Below are 19,232 nucleotides of genomic sequence, written 5' to 3'. Positions count from 1 at the left end.
CGGGGTGTGAACAGCATGCTTACGAACACTTCAGGTCACATTCTTATGGTGTATTTACATTAAATGAGAAAAAGAAAAGAAAAGAAACAAGAAAGAAAAAAAAGAAAATGTTATGATCTTACCATACCTTTCAGAAAACTAAAAAGTGCCTTACAGCCTTCCCCAGTTTTCTCCCCGTCTCAATATCCCTTCCACTCCAGCCTTGTTCTAATTCATAAATCCTATCACGCAAGATGATCCTCCATAAAATTTAATTTTCCACACCACATGATTTACATGTTCCACATTTTCTAGTACACTACATTCAATGCATTTGTCTGACAAGCATTTATTCATTAAAAAGAGAGTTGACTTTAGTCAAGAATGTCCAAATCTCAATCTTGCTAAAATCACCTCCTGTCTTCTGCATCTTCCTTTAAAAGCCTACACCCTTATTGATTTCTGTATGTTGTAATAGTGTCTCTCTTTAGTGTCTGAGTCCCACTTCTTCTGTCATGAACGCCTCACTGTGTCTTTTATCAATGATTTAGCCTCACTTTTTCCTAAGGGAACTTTCATTATGTCATTATCAATTGCTCTCTTGGTCATCTCATCCGCTTTCTCATTACCCTCCACCCCATAGTGAGCAGAAATCCAACAGAATTGTAGATACATTCCAATTATTTGAATTCTCAAAAGTATCATAAATATTTCCAATATCAAATCATCCCTTACTGTTTCTTCTGAATTCAAGCTATTAAGAGCTGCAGTCTAAACAAATAACAACTCATTCAGGCCTAAGCTCTTCTATCCACTGTAAACATAAAATAATAGCAACTACTTTTGCTGTAAAAACAGTTTGTCAATCTTTTTCATATGGTCACATTTAATTCTGGTATAACCACTCCTGCTCCCACATGACCTCTCTCTGGATCCTTGAAACCATCAGTAAACACTTGCATATTATTATTATAAAAATCCCTCTTCACATACACCTGAACCAAACCTCCAATGTTTCCCTCATTCCTTTCAATCCATTCTCTCTTCTTCTCCAAAAGTTGTTAATCCACACTGCCTGAGTACTGGAGGAATCCATGGAGGAACATTACCCCACACAGTATTGGGACCATAGTCCAACACATTTAGCCCATTTTCTTCAGCTACTTTATTAATATCCCACCCGAATCCTTTGAGTTTCCGTTGTTGTGCATATTCCCAGCAATCACACAGCACCTTTGTTGCAGGCTGTTCTTCTCCAGACCCTCCCGACCTGACCCCTGCCCCCAGCTCCAGCCCTCATCTGCCAGCTCACCTCCTGGATTTTCCCCTTTGCCTGTCTGGACCACCAGCCAGCAACTACTTCTGCTGTAAAAGTAGTTGCTGGCAGGTATTTGACTTCCATCCATATCCCTATGTTTAATAAACAACCTTGAATCCAGCACTGTCTCTGCACTTGAGTCCAACCAACCCAGCCTTAACAACTGTTAAATGTTTTAATAGTAGTGTGATGCTTTTAGTGCTATAAAGGATGAATTCTTACCTGAATGGTAAATTAATCACCGGTTGAATTGTAATACAGAGTGCAAATCTATTAAAGGTGGAGTCATTGATTCTAGAATGCTTTTTGTCAAAATCAGTGACTATCTCCTTCCTTACTGTGTGTGCCCTGAAATAATCCAGTGTTGCAGTGTTGCTGACTCCACCTTAAAATGATTCAAAATGGGGCTGCTTTCTCTTGTGATGGAGTTCAAAACAGGGGTGGAAATAATAGACTGGCCCTAAATAAAGAATCACAGGCAGATACAGTTTTTAGTCCAGGCAGTAGTAAACATGTTTTAATTCAGTTTGAACGTTAAAGCAACAGTAACGCATGTTGTTGGGGACTCAGAAGTTGATAAATGACCAAAATGGGAAGATCTGGCATCTTTACTGTAGATTGCCGTCAAAAAGCTTGTTTGCATTGCTCCTGGTATCTCATTAGAATCGGTTTTCCTTTGCAAATGTTTCACATCTCTTATTAGCCCAATAGCTCATTTACCCTTCACTGATTAAATTAGAGCAATTGATTGGCTGGAATAACCGCCTCGCCGGATAACTATGCCCTAATTAAAAGTAAATTGAAAAGTATCAATGACTAAAAAAGTCTGGGCAGATGGAGACCAGAGCATAATTAAAATTAAGTAAATCCAAACACTTTTGCTTCCATCTATCTTTCTTCTGTCTTTCTGTTCACTATTGTATCTGGATGAGTGCCAGTTGAGGAAAAAAGGAGTATAAACTATGACTGTTATGGGGCTAGGAAATCCCCAACACGAGCCAAACTTACAGAATTGTCTCAGAAAAAGCAAATGAATATACAGTACAGACAGGTACAGCTGAGCTGTCTGATGATCTGACAGGAGTTTTCAGGTCAACCATTCAACACTAGATCTCACTTCCTGCCCAACAGAGACAGACTGGAGTCCTTTATGTAGGGCTCCAGACTTACTTTACCACTGGTTGCACCGGTCCGCCTAACATTTTCATCTATAGGTGCACCAGCATACAGTATATAACAATATTACATTTTCAGCATTAACCATTTTGTCAGGTCACATACATTGGTAATTCATTCATTATCTAATTAAGAGAAAAAAAGAGTTGAGCTTCTCTGGTTCAAATTAGGGGGCTTCATGTGCTGTTCCTATGTGTCAGTTTTATTATTTTAACAACCAAAGCTTATTTTTTTCACTTCTGTTTTGGTACAAATTGAACAAAAGAGATACAACATGTAAATGAATAACCTTCGTCCACGGGTGCAGACATGATTATAACTGACAAGGTTATTTGATTAGTGCTAATCAGTGTCCCTGTTAAAGGAAATAGGAATCTCATCTGTGTTGTAACTCTAATTTGTATAGAGCAGTGTGTGGGATGAACTGGGTGCCAGTTTGAGCTGATGGGAAACATCACATAATAACCTTGAACATTTACAGTATTATGAACAGTAGGTGATGGAGCAACCGGAGGACTCATTGTCTCAAGGACATTGAGTGGTTATCACCTCCACTCATTCTGCATCTCTTCCTCCTTAGTTTATTTTTCAACCCATGCCAACATGGTGCTGTCTGCACATCTGCTGAGCCGGTGTGGTGCTAAAAAGTGATGCCAAAAAAGTGACTTCAGTCCATTTTTACGTATAAAATGCAATTATGCATAACTATCTGTGGTAATAGCAAAGTATTGTTAACGTTTTTTTTTTATATATATATTTTTTGGGCATTTTTATGCTTTATTTGATAGTGCAGAGAGACAGAGAGACAGAGGTGAAATGGGGCAGAGAGGGGAGTGACATGCAGAGAACGACCGCGGGCGGGAATCGAAACCGGGTCTGCTGCTGGGCCCGGCCCGGGGGGGAAGACACCCTGAACTAAGGGCGCCCCCTTGTTAACGTTTCTTGTTGTAACAAAATAATCACAATCTTGTTTGCAGTGCATGACGTGATCTGATACGACATTTCTGATATTAAGTCAGCGATTCTAGAGAATGCCTATTGTCAAAATCACTTTTTGTCAAAATCCCTGAATATCTGGGGCGCCCGTGGCGCAGTGGTTAAGGCTGGTCCCCTCTGACTTCTGCTACAGCGTTGTCTCCCTCAATCTTTGGATCACCATCTCCACAAGGTAACACACTAAGTACCTCATTCAACTTCAAAAATACTGTCCCTACTATCCCTTTAAGCCTTAAGGCATCTAATATACTTGTGTATGTGGAAACTAATGTAATGACATGTTGTATAGATGGCTTCTGTTATAAAGAAATTATCTCCTTTGCAATTATCCTTGTGTAGCCTGTGCATTCATTTATCAGCATGTTGATTTTTCTTTCAGTCCTATTGGTATTGAAAGGTTATTTCTGCCTCAGAATGTCTCCAATCCATAACAAACATTTGGCTCGGACAGATTAGAGCCCACCTAGCTCCCTTTACCTGCTGAAATACCTTTTTATTGGACCGAAATCACTTTTTGGCAGCACACCGGCAGTGACACCTGCAGAGATTGGCAGACCCAGGCCAAAGTTCCACGAACAAAGCAGAGAGCCTTGCCAAACTGTCACTGGCAGAGTGTGTGACGTAACAAAGTGTAAACAGAGTGTAAACGCTGCACCAAAAGACAACATTAACTTCCACCTATCAGCTGACATCACCTCTGCTCTATCGGGATTAATCACCAACGCAGCGGGCTGGGAAGCGCTGTCTGGAGATTCAAACCCTGCCATATCAAAGAATCCTTACACTCAATAAAAAGGGCTATACCACATTGCTGCTTCTTAAGCCTTCCGAAATTATTACTGTAGCCTAAATGATCTGAACATCCACATTTTAATTACACTACTAGCCATATTGTTATTCCTTATACGATGGGCTGACATGCACTGGATGACAGGTTGCTCTATTCATTGTAGCCTACAGAGCTCAACTCTTTTTCATTTGACGTGTGGCAGCAAGAAGCCACAAGCTCTTCTCAAACTCACACACACAATCAAAGATAACACGCATTTGCATTTGTTGCTATTCATTCACCAGCATGAGGCTCTTTGTGCGACTCTTTGTTTAATTCCTCCTGTGCATGTTGTGAGCGGATGGAATCACGTATGCTTTTCCCCATCCACAGCCCCTGTGCTGTCCATTTATAAAATGAAAGAACAATTATTGGAAGACAATGCGGCTCTGACACCTACCGTTCCCGGAGATGTGGTTGTGTATCTCGCCGTGTCCCGCCTGCCTCGTGGACACACTAAGTTGCAGCATGTAGAGTCCCATGTAGTGTAAACTCCCCAGCAGCACCCGGAACGCTCCCATTGCTCTTCTGTGTTGATCTTCTCTCCTGTCCACACGCTGTACCCTTCACATCGGGTGGAGTTGCACGTCGGACTAATATTTTAGTGTATTTTTTATTTAAATTATTGTTATTTTTGAATGTGTTCTGAGCGACCTGTGAGGAATAAAGAAGCAGCGGAGTCCTTGTGCGCCAGCGGACTGACTGACGCTCTGCTCCCGTTCACTCGGCTCTACATGCGGCGGAGGGACTCTTCGCAGATGAAGGGCCGCGGCGGTTTGCATTGGGAATTTAATTTATGAGAGGAGTGATATTAGAAACACACTCTGAATTGTACCTTGAACTTCACGACGTTATTTTTCTCAAGGAAATGCGCTTTTACGAAGCGATAGCAGACCACTTAAACTAAAGGTTATACATTAGGCCTATTATTAGCGTATTAACATAACATTAACATTATTAACAATGTTAACTCGATAATAAACGGATATGTGCTCCAACATTAGGTTTGCTTTTAGTATTTGTGAGACTTCTATCCGAACCGAACTATTTACTATTAGTTTGATTATGTATGAAGTTTAGTAAAGTAAAGATGAATGAATCTGATAAAAACAAAAGTGATGATATTATTACTTTGCTCTTGACTGGAAGCATCATCATCATCATCATCATCATCATCATCAACCTTTATTTAAACAGGCAAAAATTGCTAAGAAACAATGTCTTATTTAAGCAGCCACACATGATGTCCATGCTCCAATCAGAAGTAAGAATACAAATCACAATTTAATTATGCGGTGTTGGTTGACCCCTGTCATTGAAATCAGATCAGAGAGAACAGATTTTCATCAGTCAATCAATCAATCAAACTTTATTTATAGAGCACTTTTCATACAAGCAAATGTAACACAACGTGCTTGTACGAACTTTTGGAACTATTAAAAGACCACTGCCAGAAGACCCGAGCGTTCGAGAGGGTTCGTAGGATAAAAGCAAATCTGATAAATAACTAGGATTAAGACCATTGACAATGACATTAAAGGCATTAAATTGAATGAACAGATTTTTTGTCACATGTTTTCCCCACATTTAGAGTCAGAGAACCATTGCAGTCCACAACCAGATATCCATGCTGTAACTCGTATTACAGTATAGATTAGTAGGCCTGGTGTGGAATGTGGTCTTCAGGTGCTATAATTAAAGCCATGCAGCATAGTGAACCCCTGTTACACCTGACTGAATGTCCCAACCAGCAAAACATACAACAAAACAGTAAAAATGCCAAGACACTCTTGTTGAAAAAAGCCTTTATTGATGTGGCTAATGCATGGCAAAAAAGTATAAAATAGCCTTAAATACAGTTTGAATGGGGCCATTAGCAGGTAACTTGAAATCCTCCCATTAATGATTAATAGTGTTTGGACCAAAGAGTCCTTTTACAGTAACATGGTCTGGACCTGCTCTGGATGGAAGTGTCATGGAGACTTCCAATCCCCATACTTCCATACTATTTAGTTTGCCAAATAAAGATTTAGGATGTCCCAATACATGCACGTCAATTGTAGTATGCTGAAAATACATAAATGCCCCACCAACTCCAATAGCATTTTGGAGTATTCGTCTTTATTCTTGACATTTCTCGATATAATTAAAAAAAAATCTTATTATCTGATTTATTTTTCTCTCCTGTGGCCCTAAAACTCTTCTGTACTTTAGTATGTAGTGAAGTAAAAATAAAAAGTATGTGATTTGGAACACAGGCACATCATGCTGAAGTTCTGCTGTGTTGCTGTCCATGGTGCTGAATCACAGCCTCAGTGTTGGTCTACCTTTAATCGCTAGAAAATAAAAATCCTATTGACAAGCCATGCTGTAACATGGGTTATTTGACTTAATGGGACAGTATCTAAGTGTTAGTGTAATCTGCATTGATCTTGAGCACCTTTTCATCACAACAGGGCAGCATATCTAGGTTGTTAGGGAACATGACATACTGTGTGTCCCATGTATTTCAAGGAAACAACTAAGAGGACACCTGCTTATTTCCTCTGCTAACATGATCTCTGTATTACATCTTTCCACAGCCATTGGTCTATGAATGAATTTACACACAAATGAGATATCCATGATTTCCTTACAGGATATGGCAATAACATTTTTAATCCTTCGATTTTACTTTGTAAGAATTTATTTAAAATATCCTGTGGAGTAGATGTTCTTATTCTCTGTTACCAGTCATTATCACACTGTGATTTGCCATTCCTGCTCCTTCTGCTTAGCTGAGAACTTAGTACTAGGGGCAAACTAGTTAATGTGTGTGTGTGTGTGTGTGTGTGTGTGTGTGTGTGTGTGTGTGTGTGTGTGTGTGTGTGTGTGTGTGTGTGTGTGTGTGTGTGTGTGTGTGTGTGTGTGTGTGTCTTTGATAGTAGAATTATTATTAAAAAACCCAAGTGTTTGAATAAAGAATCTGAGTCAGGCATCTTCGAAGCAGAAGATAGTTTACTTGTAACAGCATACAAGGGAATCAATCAATGCATCACAAGTCTTACATTGTTAAGCATACATGGATTGAGACAAAGATTGAACAGAAATAGCAGAGGTTATATGTCCGAGAAATGTGTAGGCGTATACACTCGGTTTGTGTGTCCAGGCCCTCGTTTTGCTGCCGAAAGCAGAAAGATTTTTAATTAGGCAGATATTCCCAGAAACTCATCTCAGCAGGTGTTATTCTTCATACAATGTCTGATAACAGAATATGGGAGTTATTCCTCCTCCAAAGCTTTCCTCATCAACTCTCAACCACTGTGCACATGAATGCGTCATACATCTGTATGTGCCAAATTCTTTAGTAGGCAGTTTTCTTCTTCAAGGCTAAACAAGTAATCAGCAGATGTTGTCCTAAAATGCAAGTTTAGCAAAACTCTTTTGGAGTTCTTTAAGTTTACTGGGACAAAGTTCAACAGGCAGAAAGCTGTTTGAGCATTAAAATATTATACAATCATAAGGCAAATTCAATTCCGTTAACAGTCTTTGTGTGTCTTTGTGTGTGTGAATGCTGTGCTTGTCTCTTCTGTGGTTGCATGTCTGTCTATTATCAGGTCAGGTGGAGAGGAGGCCATGTGGCTCAGGTCCTTACAATTCTACAAAGTTATTCAAAGTCCTCGTGCATCCACATTATTCACATATGTTTTACAATTGGGTCTAATACATGTTGTCATGGATACAGTGATTTTTGTTGGCCTGGACTTTCCCCCTGTTAAAAGTTTAGTTAGCCTACTCTATTTTTCTGTGGCGTGTTTTCTTATTTCTATGTATGGTCTAGAGACAGAGCGTGTTTTACAGTAGCAGTACAGATTGTTTAGACTTGAGGCAAATTATTATTTGTGATATCGAGATAAATGAAAAGATTTCACTTGACTTGCCTAATTTCCTGTAATGATTTGATATATGAGTAAACGCTTCACCTCACTGGACCTTTTGCTTTGAATAGAGAACCCGTTTTATTAGCAGACTTTGTGATTTTCCCCCCAAACAGAGCTAGCCTGTAACCCATATGTGAATGTCAAAACACTGATTGGATTTCCTGACTTCAATGACCCTGTCCCAGACTTTCATGTGCATTTTCAGCCCATGCCTTCCATAAAAAGATGCAAATGAAATGTGAAAACTGTTCTTACAACTTTACAACAATAATATGAGAAACTACACGAAAGGAGATTTGGATGGAAAAGGGAACATGATAATTGATATTTTGTTTCTCATGATTTCTTTGATGCCTTTATGATGATGATCAACTGGTGGTCAGTTTACCCTTTGAGGCATCATTAGGCCCCATTTACATGGGCATGTGCCTAAATAATATTTTGCTCTATGCCTCCAAAAAACAGTCACTGGAAATGAATGTGTTTTGGCAGTAACCAGTCACAATAGGGAGTAAGAGTGGCCAATTTTGTGGGGATGACTTGTACAGCAGCCAGGCTCTGGCGCCAGTCTGACATCTGGAGGGAGCAATCAACAGTTTGGTTTTGAGCCTGTGAATTGAGTAATGAGTAGTATGTCAGTGTATGGCTGTGAGGAAAGTTTGATGTTGAGGAATTAAAAGATGTCTGCCTCTGTGATGCCGGAGTCAAGCAGGGTGCTGCTTTGGGCCAAACTGTAACATAAGCATAATAAAATGCTTACAATGATACTGCAGATATGCTTATGTTTAGCGGATATAATGGTTACCATGCTGAGCATCTTAGTTTAGTTTGTTAGCATGCTAGCATTTATTAAAACCAAACACAAAGTACCTCTTTAAAAAAATTCAAAAATACATTTATTTTCAAAAAGGGTTTGCAGGTGAAAAGCAATGAATTTCCTTTGTCAACAACATGACACATACAGTAGATTCACCAATCGGCGAGGACATATACAGTTGCAATCGAAATTATTCAACCCCCATTGCATATTACGTTTATAGTAAACATTTACAAAGCCTCAGCTGTTTGCAATAAACAGATCAAACCAGGACAATTCATCATAACTAATATCACAAGTGGTTTCTCTGAATCCAACACAAAATGCCACTTTTAATGACTTCTGCAGTCTCAAAATTATTCAACGCACTTAATAGAATTACCGGTAAGTGGCACATTTTCCGAATCAGAATCTCTTTGTTGTAATTGCATAAAAGTGCAACGAAATTGGGGTAGAGGCTCAAAATAAGGTTTAATAGGTTTTCCAATCTGGTGTTGTCTTAATCACACCAGGGTTTCATTAGTTTATTTAGTTATCAAGTGTGCTTGAGATGGAATACATCAGTGATTCTTGAGAACCGGGACAAAAGGCCGTCTTCCATATGTAACTGCTGTTATCTTTAAAAATAAAAATATTTAAAATTGCAGATGTTATAAGGGATTAAGAATAGAATGTCTGGAGCACAATTATCCCCTTAAATTTTATTGTATTATTATTATGTCAAATATATGACACTTGTTATCTTCTCACAACGTCCAAAACAGTGTGTCCACAGAGAGGGTTTCAATCTTTCATATGCAATAAAACCTATTAAAAATGTACTTTAATGATTAAAAAGTGTTTTTTTCATCAAAAGCAACACTAAATAATCTATCATATCAATAAAAACTGTTTTTCGTCAACACATTCATGTTTTATATGGTTTCAAAGTGGTGGGACACTTTTTGTCACCACCGTCAGACAATCCATTAAAATGTAAGAAAATCAGCCAAAATAAGGGGCAGCTGTCACTATGAAGCACCTCTTGTCACATTCTACCTCAGCAGAGTACATTAGAGTCAGACAGGCTCTGATAAGTCTTGTAGTTTTAGAATATTTTACATTCCAAATCTTGAAAGTCATGCGTCACAACCATGATATGTCAACACCGACTTACAATTTCTGAAGAAGTTATTTGAAATGTTTCGATCATTTTATATTCCTGAAGTAGTTCATACTAGCACCAATCATCAACAGAAAAAACAAATGGCTAACTAGATTAATTCCATATGTTTTGTTTAAGAAACGTTAAATATGTCAACACCGTCAGATGTCAACTCCGTCAGATTTCCTGTCTGACGGTGGTGACAGGCCAATGACGGAGTTGACATTCAATGTGAAGGCATCATATTTGGGTGGTTTTCAAGTTATTAGGGGAGAGTGGCCTAAGTTGTGCAACTTTTCACTCAAAGTGACTTTAAAGTAAGGCCTTGACAGTAAAGTCTCCAACTCAAATATGTACATATATTTCAGGGTGTTGTGCATCTCTGGCAATAAAAACTTTGGATCTGGAATAAACTGTTGAAGAAATATAGCTTTCGAAAAAAAGGTTGTCTTGTTGCACAACCAGTGGCGAACTTAGCCATTTTGGGGCTCCAGGCGAACAGTCATTTGGGGGCCCTTGCATCTAATGTACCTTATATCGCGCACACTGATAGGCCTTTCACACCGCCGCAAAATCGGCGCTAGTTCTGGGCTAGTTCGGAGTTAGAGCTAGTGTTTTGGTTTCACACCTCCAGAAAGCCTGCTCCGGGCCGTAAAAACCGGTTCAACTCATACCCCAGGATTGAGCAGGGTTTGAAGTGAACTGCTTGCGCCAGCGGCCGGGGGAGGGATTATCCTGACCAACCAGACCAACTAAAACCTCATGCCCGCCATGTTTAAAAACACCGCTACTACGAGACGTAAACATAACATAATTACCGAACGTAGCGATCAAATTGACCGGCGAGAATACGCTGTATGGGTCCTGTTTGGTTAAGAAAGCGGCGTCGGGTGACGTACACACACGTTTACAGTGACGTCATGACGTTGCTCTCTTGCCGGCTCCATGGCTGTCTCCGGTCGATGTGAAACCAACCGGTTCATAACTGGGATAAGGCTGTAACCAGTTTTGAACTGACCCCAACACCAGCCTGGAACTGACTCTTGGTTAATTTTGGTGTGAAAGGCCTATGAGATACTCCATACAAGGGATGAACAAAAGTCACTAGCTTTTTTTCATTTTGGATGAGACTACTCAGGTACGTGTCAGAGGCTTAGCTTGGATTGGTCTAAGAGGATCCCACATCACAGGGTCAAACTGAGCCATTAACTGAACCTGACCCATGACATGTCCATTGCCTAGTCCTAGTTCATTAAGTGTGTCAGAGGGGCCACGCAGAGGAAGCTTTCTCTCTGACAGGAAGTTGATGATTGCCACTAACCTGGATAAAATTCTAGAGACCAATATGACTTTGCTTTCAATTAAATGTGTTGTTTTATTTTTTAAATACACAGTGAATTACAAAATAGCCTGTGTCCACAGAGTCTAGGCCTATTTGAAATAAAATCTTCAAATATTTAAAAAAGAAAATTAGGTTATAACCCTGCCTTCTTTAAGCATGGATAGTAGTGACTAAGTGTGCAGGGGAGAGAGAAATATACACAGATAGAGGGAGGAAGAGATAGCTTTATTTTGCTTTTTTACTTAAATTGATCATTGATGGCTTTAGACTGACTCCTGCTGTCGCAAGCCTATCAGCTGTTGTTCTGAACAGCTGTTACACACGGAGGTGAAAACGAAATTGAAACTTAACTATCGCCTGGCTGGGCTGACTTAAAGTGGAGCAGCCAAATATAGCCTAAACTAATAGGCCTAAATATTGTTACAAAAATACAGGCAATGTGTTGTGTGATTTTTGTCAGTAGCCTACAGTAGACCTAGAGGCTGGCCCCGATCGCCACTAACTGTTCTGTAATACACGATCGCCGATCACGTGAACACACAGGCGTCTTTTTTTTTAGCATATGCATCCAATCCGCGGTTCACGTGGGTCCCAAACCGTGAGGGTTGGTCCGAATGGACCACGGATCAACCGTGATCCGTTGCACCATTAATTATCTCCATCAGTTTGTTGACACACATTCACGTCATTAGCATAGCTGCTGGCTGAGCCAGAGCCACCTGTTGGATTGACAGTAGGAGCTGGAACGTTACCGGTTTATGATGTAGACAGCTGTTCTTCCGTCTAAGGTCCCGCTGCCACCGCGCTGGGTGCTGTAAAAAAGCTTAATAGCTTCGGCAGCTTTGATATTAAGTCCTGACTTTGGTCCTTCTTCTGTTTGTTTTGTGACCCGCTCTCGTATGTTCGCTTCATTTTGGTATAGGTAGGTTATCTCGTCTCTCTCTTCTCCCGCTATTTACTTTTTTGGATTTACGCGTGAACGTGCAGTGTCATGAGCGTAATGTGTAATGGAATAGTCCATGTAGTGCAGACTGAAGGGGGGTGCACGGTTGGCAGAAAGGCCGTCAAAACGCGAGTAATTAGACATCCCGATGATACTATTGTGAAGAGATTTTTTATAAAAAACAATAAATATGGGGCAAAATATAAAGAGGGCATTTTGGGGGCCCCAAAGGGGCTTATGGGGCCCCGGGGCTCCAGGCAATTGCCTGGTTTGCCTCAATGGACGGCCCGCCCCTGTGCACAACTTGCCCCCGGTGTGGTGTAAATTGTGCGGTTGGAGAGAATACCATGTGGTGAATTGTGCCATTGATATATATCTCATAAACTGTAATGCAAGACAAATCCATTAGACAATCACTTATTTAAGGTTTATTTAAAGTAAATAAAGTAAATAGTTGACAAAGATTGAAGGACAATTATCTTAAAGGGGACATATTATGCAAAAACTCGGGTTTAAATGTGTATTTCCGAGGTCTACTAGAAAAGGTTTTAATGGTCTATTGTACAAAAAGCCCATTAGTTTTCTACCAATGCCCATTTCTTCATTGCCTTTTCAGGCCTTTTTTGGCCTCTCCCTAAAAAATTTGGTTTTGACATCTACCCCCCTCCTATCTACATGGGCGTGCATGCACCGCCCTGCTCATTTACTCTATACCTACCTATATGGGCATGGCACACGCCCAGCTGTCAGTTTTGTTTACTTTTGGCCAATGCAGCATGGAGATCGATGTTACCATGTTTACCTTCATTTCTACAGCAAATATCAGCACACTTATCACTTCTAAACCAAAAGCTTTACAACTGAACCTGGTCAGGCAGGAGTCTGAGCTGAAAACTGTGAAAATTGCATCAAGATTTCTGGTTTCCCTGACATTATCCTCAGGTAAATACAGTTTAAATATGTCAAAGTCAGTAACAGAATATGAGCTAAGTATTTATGAATAAACTCTCTAAACTTGTAACATACAACGTTTTATGTATGTCTCTACAGGTTAAACTGGGGAATGATCTACAACCCAGTGGAGTGAAAAAACTTTGGTTGTGAAGCCATGCTGTAAATGTACAGTAACGTGGCAGGAAAGGAATGTATCATGTCAAGATCCACTGGAAAGACATTATCTTTTGTAATAAAAAAATATATAGAAACAATTACAGTCAGAGCTGCAAATTATCTGACACCCTTTCAATATCTAGTAGGTAATGTATCATTTGTATTGTGATCACTCATTTATAATAAAGTTTTACTGTTAAAACATGTATTGTGTTGCTTACTGTCACTGTTTGCTTCGTGTAGTAAAGGATTACTTGAAACTCACATTTTCATAGTCAGGATGTTGGACTAGTTTTCAGACCGATCTACATGCATTGACTTATACGTTTTTTAATTCAACCCTTTATCTCTCTGAAGAGGTTTTCTTTGAAACAGTATAATTACATTTTAAAATGACCAAAACCATACTTAAAAATAAAGCAGTTTATTCATAGCCAGTGAAATGGAAATATAAAGTGTACATAATTCAAACAGAAGCAAAGCCATATTGTATGTAACTGTCCAGTTGTTGCTGGTGGGCCCTGAAGAAGACCACCTGTTCCACCCAGTGAACAGTCCTCTGATGGAACAGATAGTGTGACGGTCCTTGTGGGTCAACGCTCCGTCAGGTCACTCATCTGTAAAACATGGCACAATCAATGTTACATCATGTAGCCTACATAGCATACATCATACATCTGTAGTTATGGCAAAGCTACAAACTAATAAATATATTTTTTCTTCCATTATTAAATAAGATAGGCTACTAATAGATTCAGTATAACCCTTGCTCAAGAAGCAACGAGTTCTGAGTGATACTGTGTGCTTTTTGAAATATAATGGACAGGAAACAAACAGCAGCAGAGGCAAATTACAGTATTCCTGTCTGTTATAGTGTACATTACACTAGAGATGTAATAGGCCTACTGCTGCATGTACCACGACTGCTTGCATAACTACACACTGTCAACAACAAACAAATACTCTTCAGTTTCCAACACACCGTACAGTTTCACCGTCTGTTTTTCACACGGGCTGTCACGGACAGACTCACAGATCTAACCGTTAGCATACAAGCTAACGGACGCTAACGCTAACGGACGCTAACGCTAACGGACGCTAACGCTAACTACTTAACCCAGAGACATTCTCTCGTTTCAGTCGGCGTTGGTTATTATAGGAGGGATAAATTAAAGCACATTACACACATTGAACTCATAAACGGACAGATTTGTTTTTAAATAGGACTACTTACATTTCCAGAGGAGAGATGGTGTCTCTCTGTCTTCCAGGCACAATCTCCTCCACACTCCAGTATAACAGCAGATCACACTAGATTGCCAACCTAGTTGCTGGGCATAGCCAAACAAAAAATGAAGTAAATCCATTCAGCCCCGGTCTGCTTCGAGGCTGGGGTGTGATGGTAGCTTGAGGATGAGCTAACACTGCAGCTTGCTTCTCCTCTGTTGTTGCATGAGCTAGTGGAGGCTCAGCTGTGTGTGATTACCAACGGGGCGTCTTGATTTGCCAATCAACTACCGAGTTTCTGGTAAGCTTTCCCGTGGGAGTATTTATGGTAATGAAAAACGACCGGTTTCGTCACCAGTCTGTGTTTTTTGGAAGAAACCTTCAAATCCCCCTTTTTTCTAAAAAAGCATCCCTGAAGAAACTGACACATTTGTTTTTTTGAAGCTTGTGTGTGCTGGTAGAGACCCCAATAACCTAAAAGGGTGCCCAAACACCTGCAATGTTTTGTTTTTCATAATATGTCCCCTTTAAACAAGGCCTAGCAGATCTAATGGTTTTACTTGCAAAGCTCACAATGACAAAGTCACCATCATCATCTTTCTGGCCATCTGAACTCTCATCAGTGGTGTCGTTAAGTGGAATTGAGACTCTCTTCTGAGCTACTGTAGACAATCACTTTATTTTGGTGACCAGCATATACAGCCATGCCACTGGCACAACTCTCAGAAATTTACTTTGCACTAGTTGCTCCGTGCTTGTGGAACCAACTGCCACCTGACAAATGTGATTCCCTCTACATTTCTGCCTTTAAATCAAGGCTCAAAACCCATATGTACACCCTAGTGTTTCCTCCCCATTAACTATCTTACCTCTGCACTACTATCTGTGTTTATGTGGATGTATGGGCTTTACGTCTTTTATTTAGGTTATTGTTATTTTACCTTCATTGTTTATCTACTGAATGCACTATGTACAGCACTTTTGACAGTGCAAACTGTCATAAATGTGCTTTTACAAATACATTTTACTTACTTACTTACTTACTTACTTACTTACTTACTTACTTACTTACTTACTTATAACTCACCTAGGCCCTTTGGCACAAATCACCCCAACCCCAGAGTTTTGGATAATAGGCATGATGCAGCAGTTTAGGGCTGACATCGTGCTAACTATATAGACACAAAGTGTAGCATACTAAAGCACTAAAACATGTGTCAAATGTTTTCAAACTTGTCTATAAGTGTTCAGACACAATAATCAAAAAACCTTGATCATGGAAATTTTACTTTGAAAGGCAAAACACCGTTTTTTTAGCTTAAATGTGCTTATATCTTATTCCTTGTGTCTCCCTTCTTTACAGGATGAGTCAAATGGATGGCTCTTCTTAAATATGTGGTCACATTTCCAATTTCTTACACGGTTTTCTAGAAACAAGGGGTGGCACAACGTCCAAAATGCACAACTTAGGCCACTCTCCCCTATAATTATATTAAATACAGAAATAGGGTTACGTTTTTCAAATACTGTATTTTTGGAAACTCTCACAATCTTCTTTTGTCATGGATGATTCTTTAAAAAGTACAGGATGATATACAAAATGAGGCGATTTGGTGCGAGTCTTTTAGAGTAAGTCTGATTCAAAGACTGTAATGTGAATCTTGAATTAACGCTCAACCAATAATATGCTGTTATAAAATCACTGTTATTGATTATTCTACGTATTTGATGGTTATCTGGGTTTTTGTCACCACCGTCCGATATGTCAAATTCATAAAATATACTTGTCAACTCCATCAGATATACTTGTCAACTCCGTCAGATATGTGTCAACTCCGTCAGATTTATATTATTATGATAACAATACGTAATGATATTTCATAGTTGTTGAGGAATGGTTGGTCATATGTGAAAATCTAACCAGTCACCTAACATGAGAATGTGTTTTGAAATTTGAAACAAATCTTGATTGCTGTTAATTTTAAAGTAAACATTCTATTACACCGTTCAACTGAAGAACATAGAGGAAAATCGATATAAAATATCTATAGTCATATAGGGGAAGGTGGGGTGATTTGTGCAACTTTTTACTCAAAGTCATTTTAAAGTGAGGCCTTGACAGTTATGTCTCCAACTCAAATATGTACATATATTTCAGGATGTTGTGCATCCCTGGCAATAAAAACTTTGGATCTGGAATAAACTGTTTAAGAAATATAGCTTTCGGAAAAAAAGTTGTCTTGTCGCACAAATCACCCCGCTACGTGGGGTGATTTGTGCGTCATTGTGTCACAATGACAAAGTCACCATCATCATCTTTCTGGCCATCTGAACTCTCATCAGTGGTGTCGTTAAGTGGAATTGAGATGTCACTCTCTTCTGAGCTACTGTAGACAATCACTTTCTTTTGGTGACCAGCGTATACAGCCATGCCACTGGCACAACTCTCAGACATGTACTTTGCACTAGTTGCTCCGTGCTTGTGGAACCAACTGCCACCTGACAAATGTGATTCCCCCTACATTTCTGCCTTTAAATCAAGGCTCAAAACCCATATGTACACCCTGGTGTTTCCTCCCCATTAACCTCTGCACTACTTACTTACCTCTGCACTACTATCTGTGTTTATGTGGATGTATGGGCTTTATGTCTTTTATTTTGGTTATTGTTATTTTACCTTCATTGTTTACCTACTGAATGCACTATGTACAGCACTTTGGACAGTGCAAACTGTCATAAATGTGCTTTTATAAATACATTTTACTTACTTACTTACTTATAACTCACCCAGGCCCTTGCGCACAAATCACCCCATCCCCAGAATTTTGGATAATAGGCATGATGCAGCAATTTAGGGTTGACATTGGGCTAACTATATAGACTCAAAGTGTAGCATACCAAAGCACTAAAACATGTGTCAAATGTTTTCAAACGTGTCTATAATTGTTCAGACACAATAATCAAAAAACCTTGATCATGGAAATTTTACTTTGAAAGGCAAAACACAGTTTTTTGAGCTTAAATGTGCTTATATCTTATTCCTTGTGTCTCCCTTCTTTACAGGATGAGTCAAATGGATGGCTCTTCTTAAATATGTGGTCACATTTCCAATTTCTTCCACGGTTTTCTAGAAACAAGGGGTTTTGCAACTTCCAAAATGCACAAATCACCCCACCTTCCCCTACATTTAGAAAATATTTTTTGTGGCCTCTGTCAGTCTTGGTGAATACTTATGATCACAATACATCTCATGGGTCTAGCATAAATTGAGGGAAAATTAATTTGTTTGTTTTTGGTGTCTGACGGTGTTGACACAAAATAAGGAATGGCAAGGTAAAAAGCCCATTTTGATAAAAAGGATAAAAGCTGGGAGGATGTATCAAAGTGTAGCTCAGTAGCTTAGTATATGTTGGAAACATACATGTAATTTAATTTGCCTAAACATAGGGTTTGTATTTTTTCAACATTGCACCCTGTTTTGTCCCACTTCTCAAGAATCACTGATATACTTGGACAATCAACTGCATATCAAAAATATGGCTAAAGAGGATTTTCCATAAAATTAAGAGAAGAGATCATTGCCTTGCACAAACAAGGAAAACAATACAAAAAAGCATAGACACCTAATGTTCCTAGAGATACAGTTGGAAGCACTGTTCGTAAGTTCAAACGTAAAGGAACAGTGGCTACACTACCTGGACGAGGCAGAAAGAGGATACTTTCGAAGGCTGCTGTAACTGTAGGGACTACAATACACATAAAACAATGTATGTCACTTCCTGGTTCTTCAGTAAAGTATTGTTATGATTCTACTCCATGGCGTCCGTCTCATCAATTCATAATATGGTGTCAGAGAGTGAAAAGAACTCAACAACTCCGTGCTTCACCCTGCTTTAAGCTGCGGATGATTTTCTCTGTGAGTAGACAGGAAAAGCAGCGAAGACTTGAAAATAACAGTGGACGAACAAAACATGCTCCCGAGGCAGAGAGAGCCTGTGAGTTGGGGATGGAGGAGCCTGTGCTACACACACACACACAAGAGGGAGAGAATAGGAGTAAACAGAGCGACATTAAAGACTTCCTGAATGTAAAACGATGGGATAAATTGCAGTGGCAGCTGTACAGATATCACACCCAAAAGCATTTTACTTCGCAAGCCCATCAGAATGGCCAAGATGGAGATCTGTGACTCGCGGATGCGCAAATTAAATACAATACAAAATATTATTATTAGCCTAATATAAAAAATAAAAATAAATTATCTGGAAATACAGTAGGGGAGGACGGGGGAATGTGAGACATCGGGTAATGTGAGACACCCCCTGTATCTAGGACACGGAACACATTTTTGGTCATGTGAGATTCAAGACCCTCTCATTCCCCCTTGGCCATGAAAGAGAGGACCTCATGGTGATGTTGTGAACATGTTTC

At 39.5% G+C, this 19,232-nt stretch overlaps 1 protein-coding gene across 1 annotated transcript in view; it reads right to left on the bottom strand.

Moving 5' to 3' along the window:
• vstm2la (V-set and transmembrane domain containing 2 like a) overlaps nucleotides 1–4,819 on the bottom strand; it is a gene marked incomplete at both ends in the record, with an annotated part of 74,452 nt that extends 69,633 nt beyond the window's left edge. The window contains one exon of the mRNA XM_080030609.1: nucleotides 4,699–4,819. Coding sequence (XP_079886735.1) covers nucleotides 4,699–4,819 — 121 coding nt within the window. The remainder of the gene's footprint in view (nucleotides 1–4,698) is intronic.
• Nucleotides 4,820–19,232: the final 14,413 nt, after the last annotated feature.

The sequence above is a fragment of the Ammodytes marinus genome (genome assembly GCF_949987685.1).
Source record: "Ammodytes marinus genome assembly, chromosome: 7".
Classification (NCBI taxonomy): Eukaryota; Metazoa; Chordata; class Actinopteri; order Uranoscopiformes; family Ammodytidae; genus Ammodytes; species Ammodytes marinus.
Note: the sequence above shows the minus strand (reverse complement) of the source record. Positions and strands in the feature narration are given on the sequence as shown.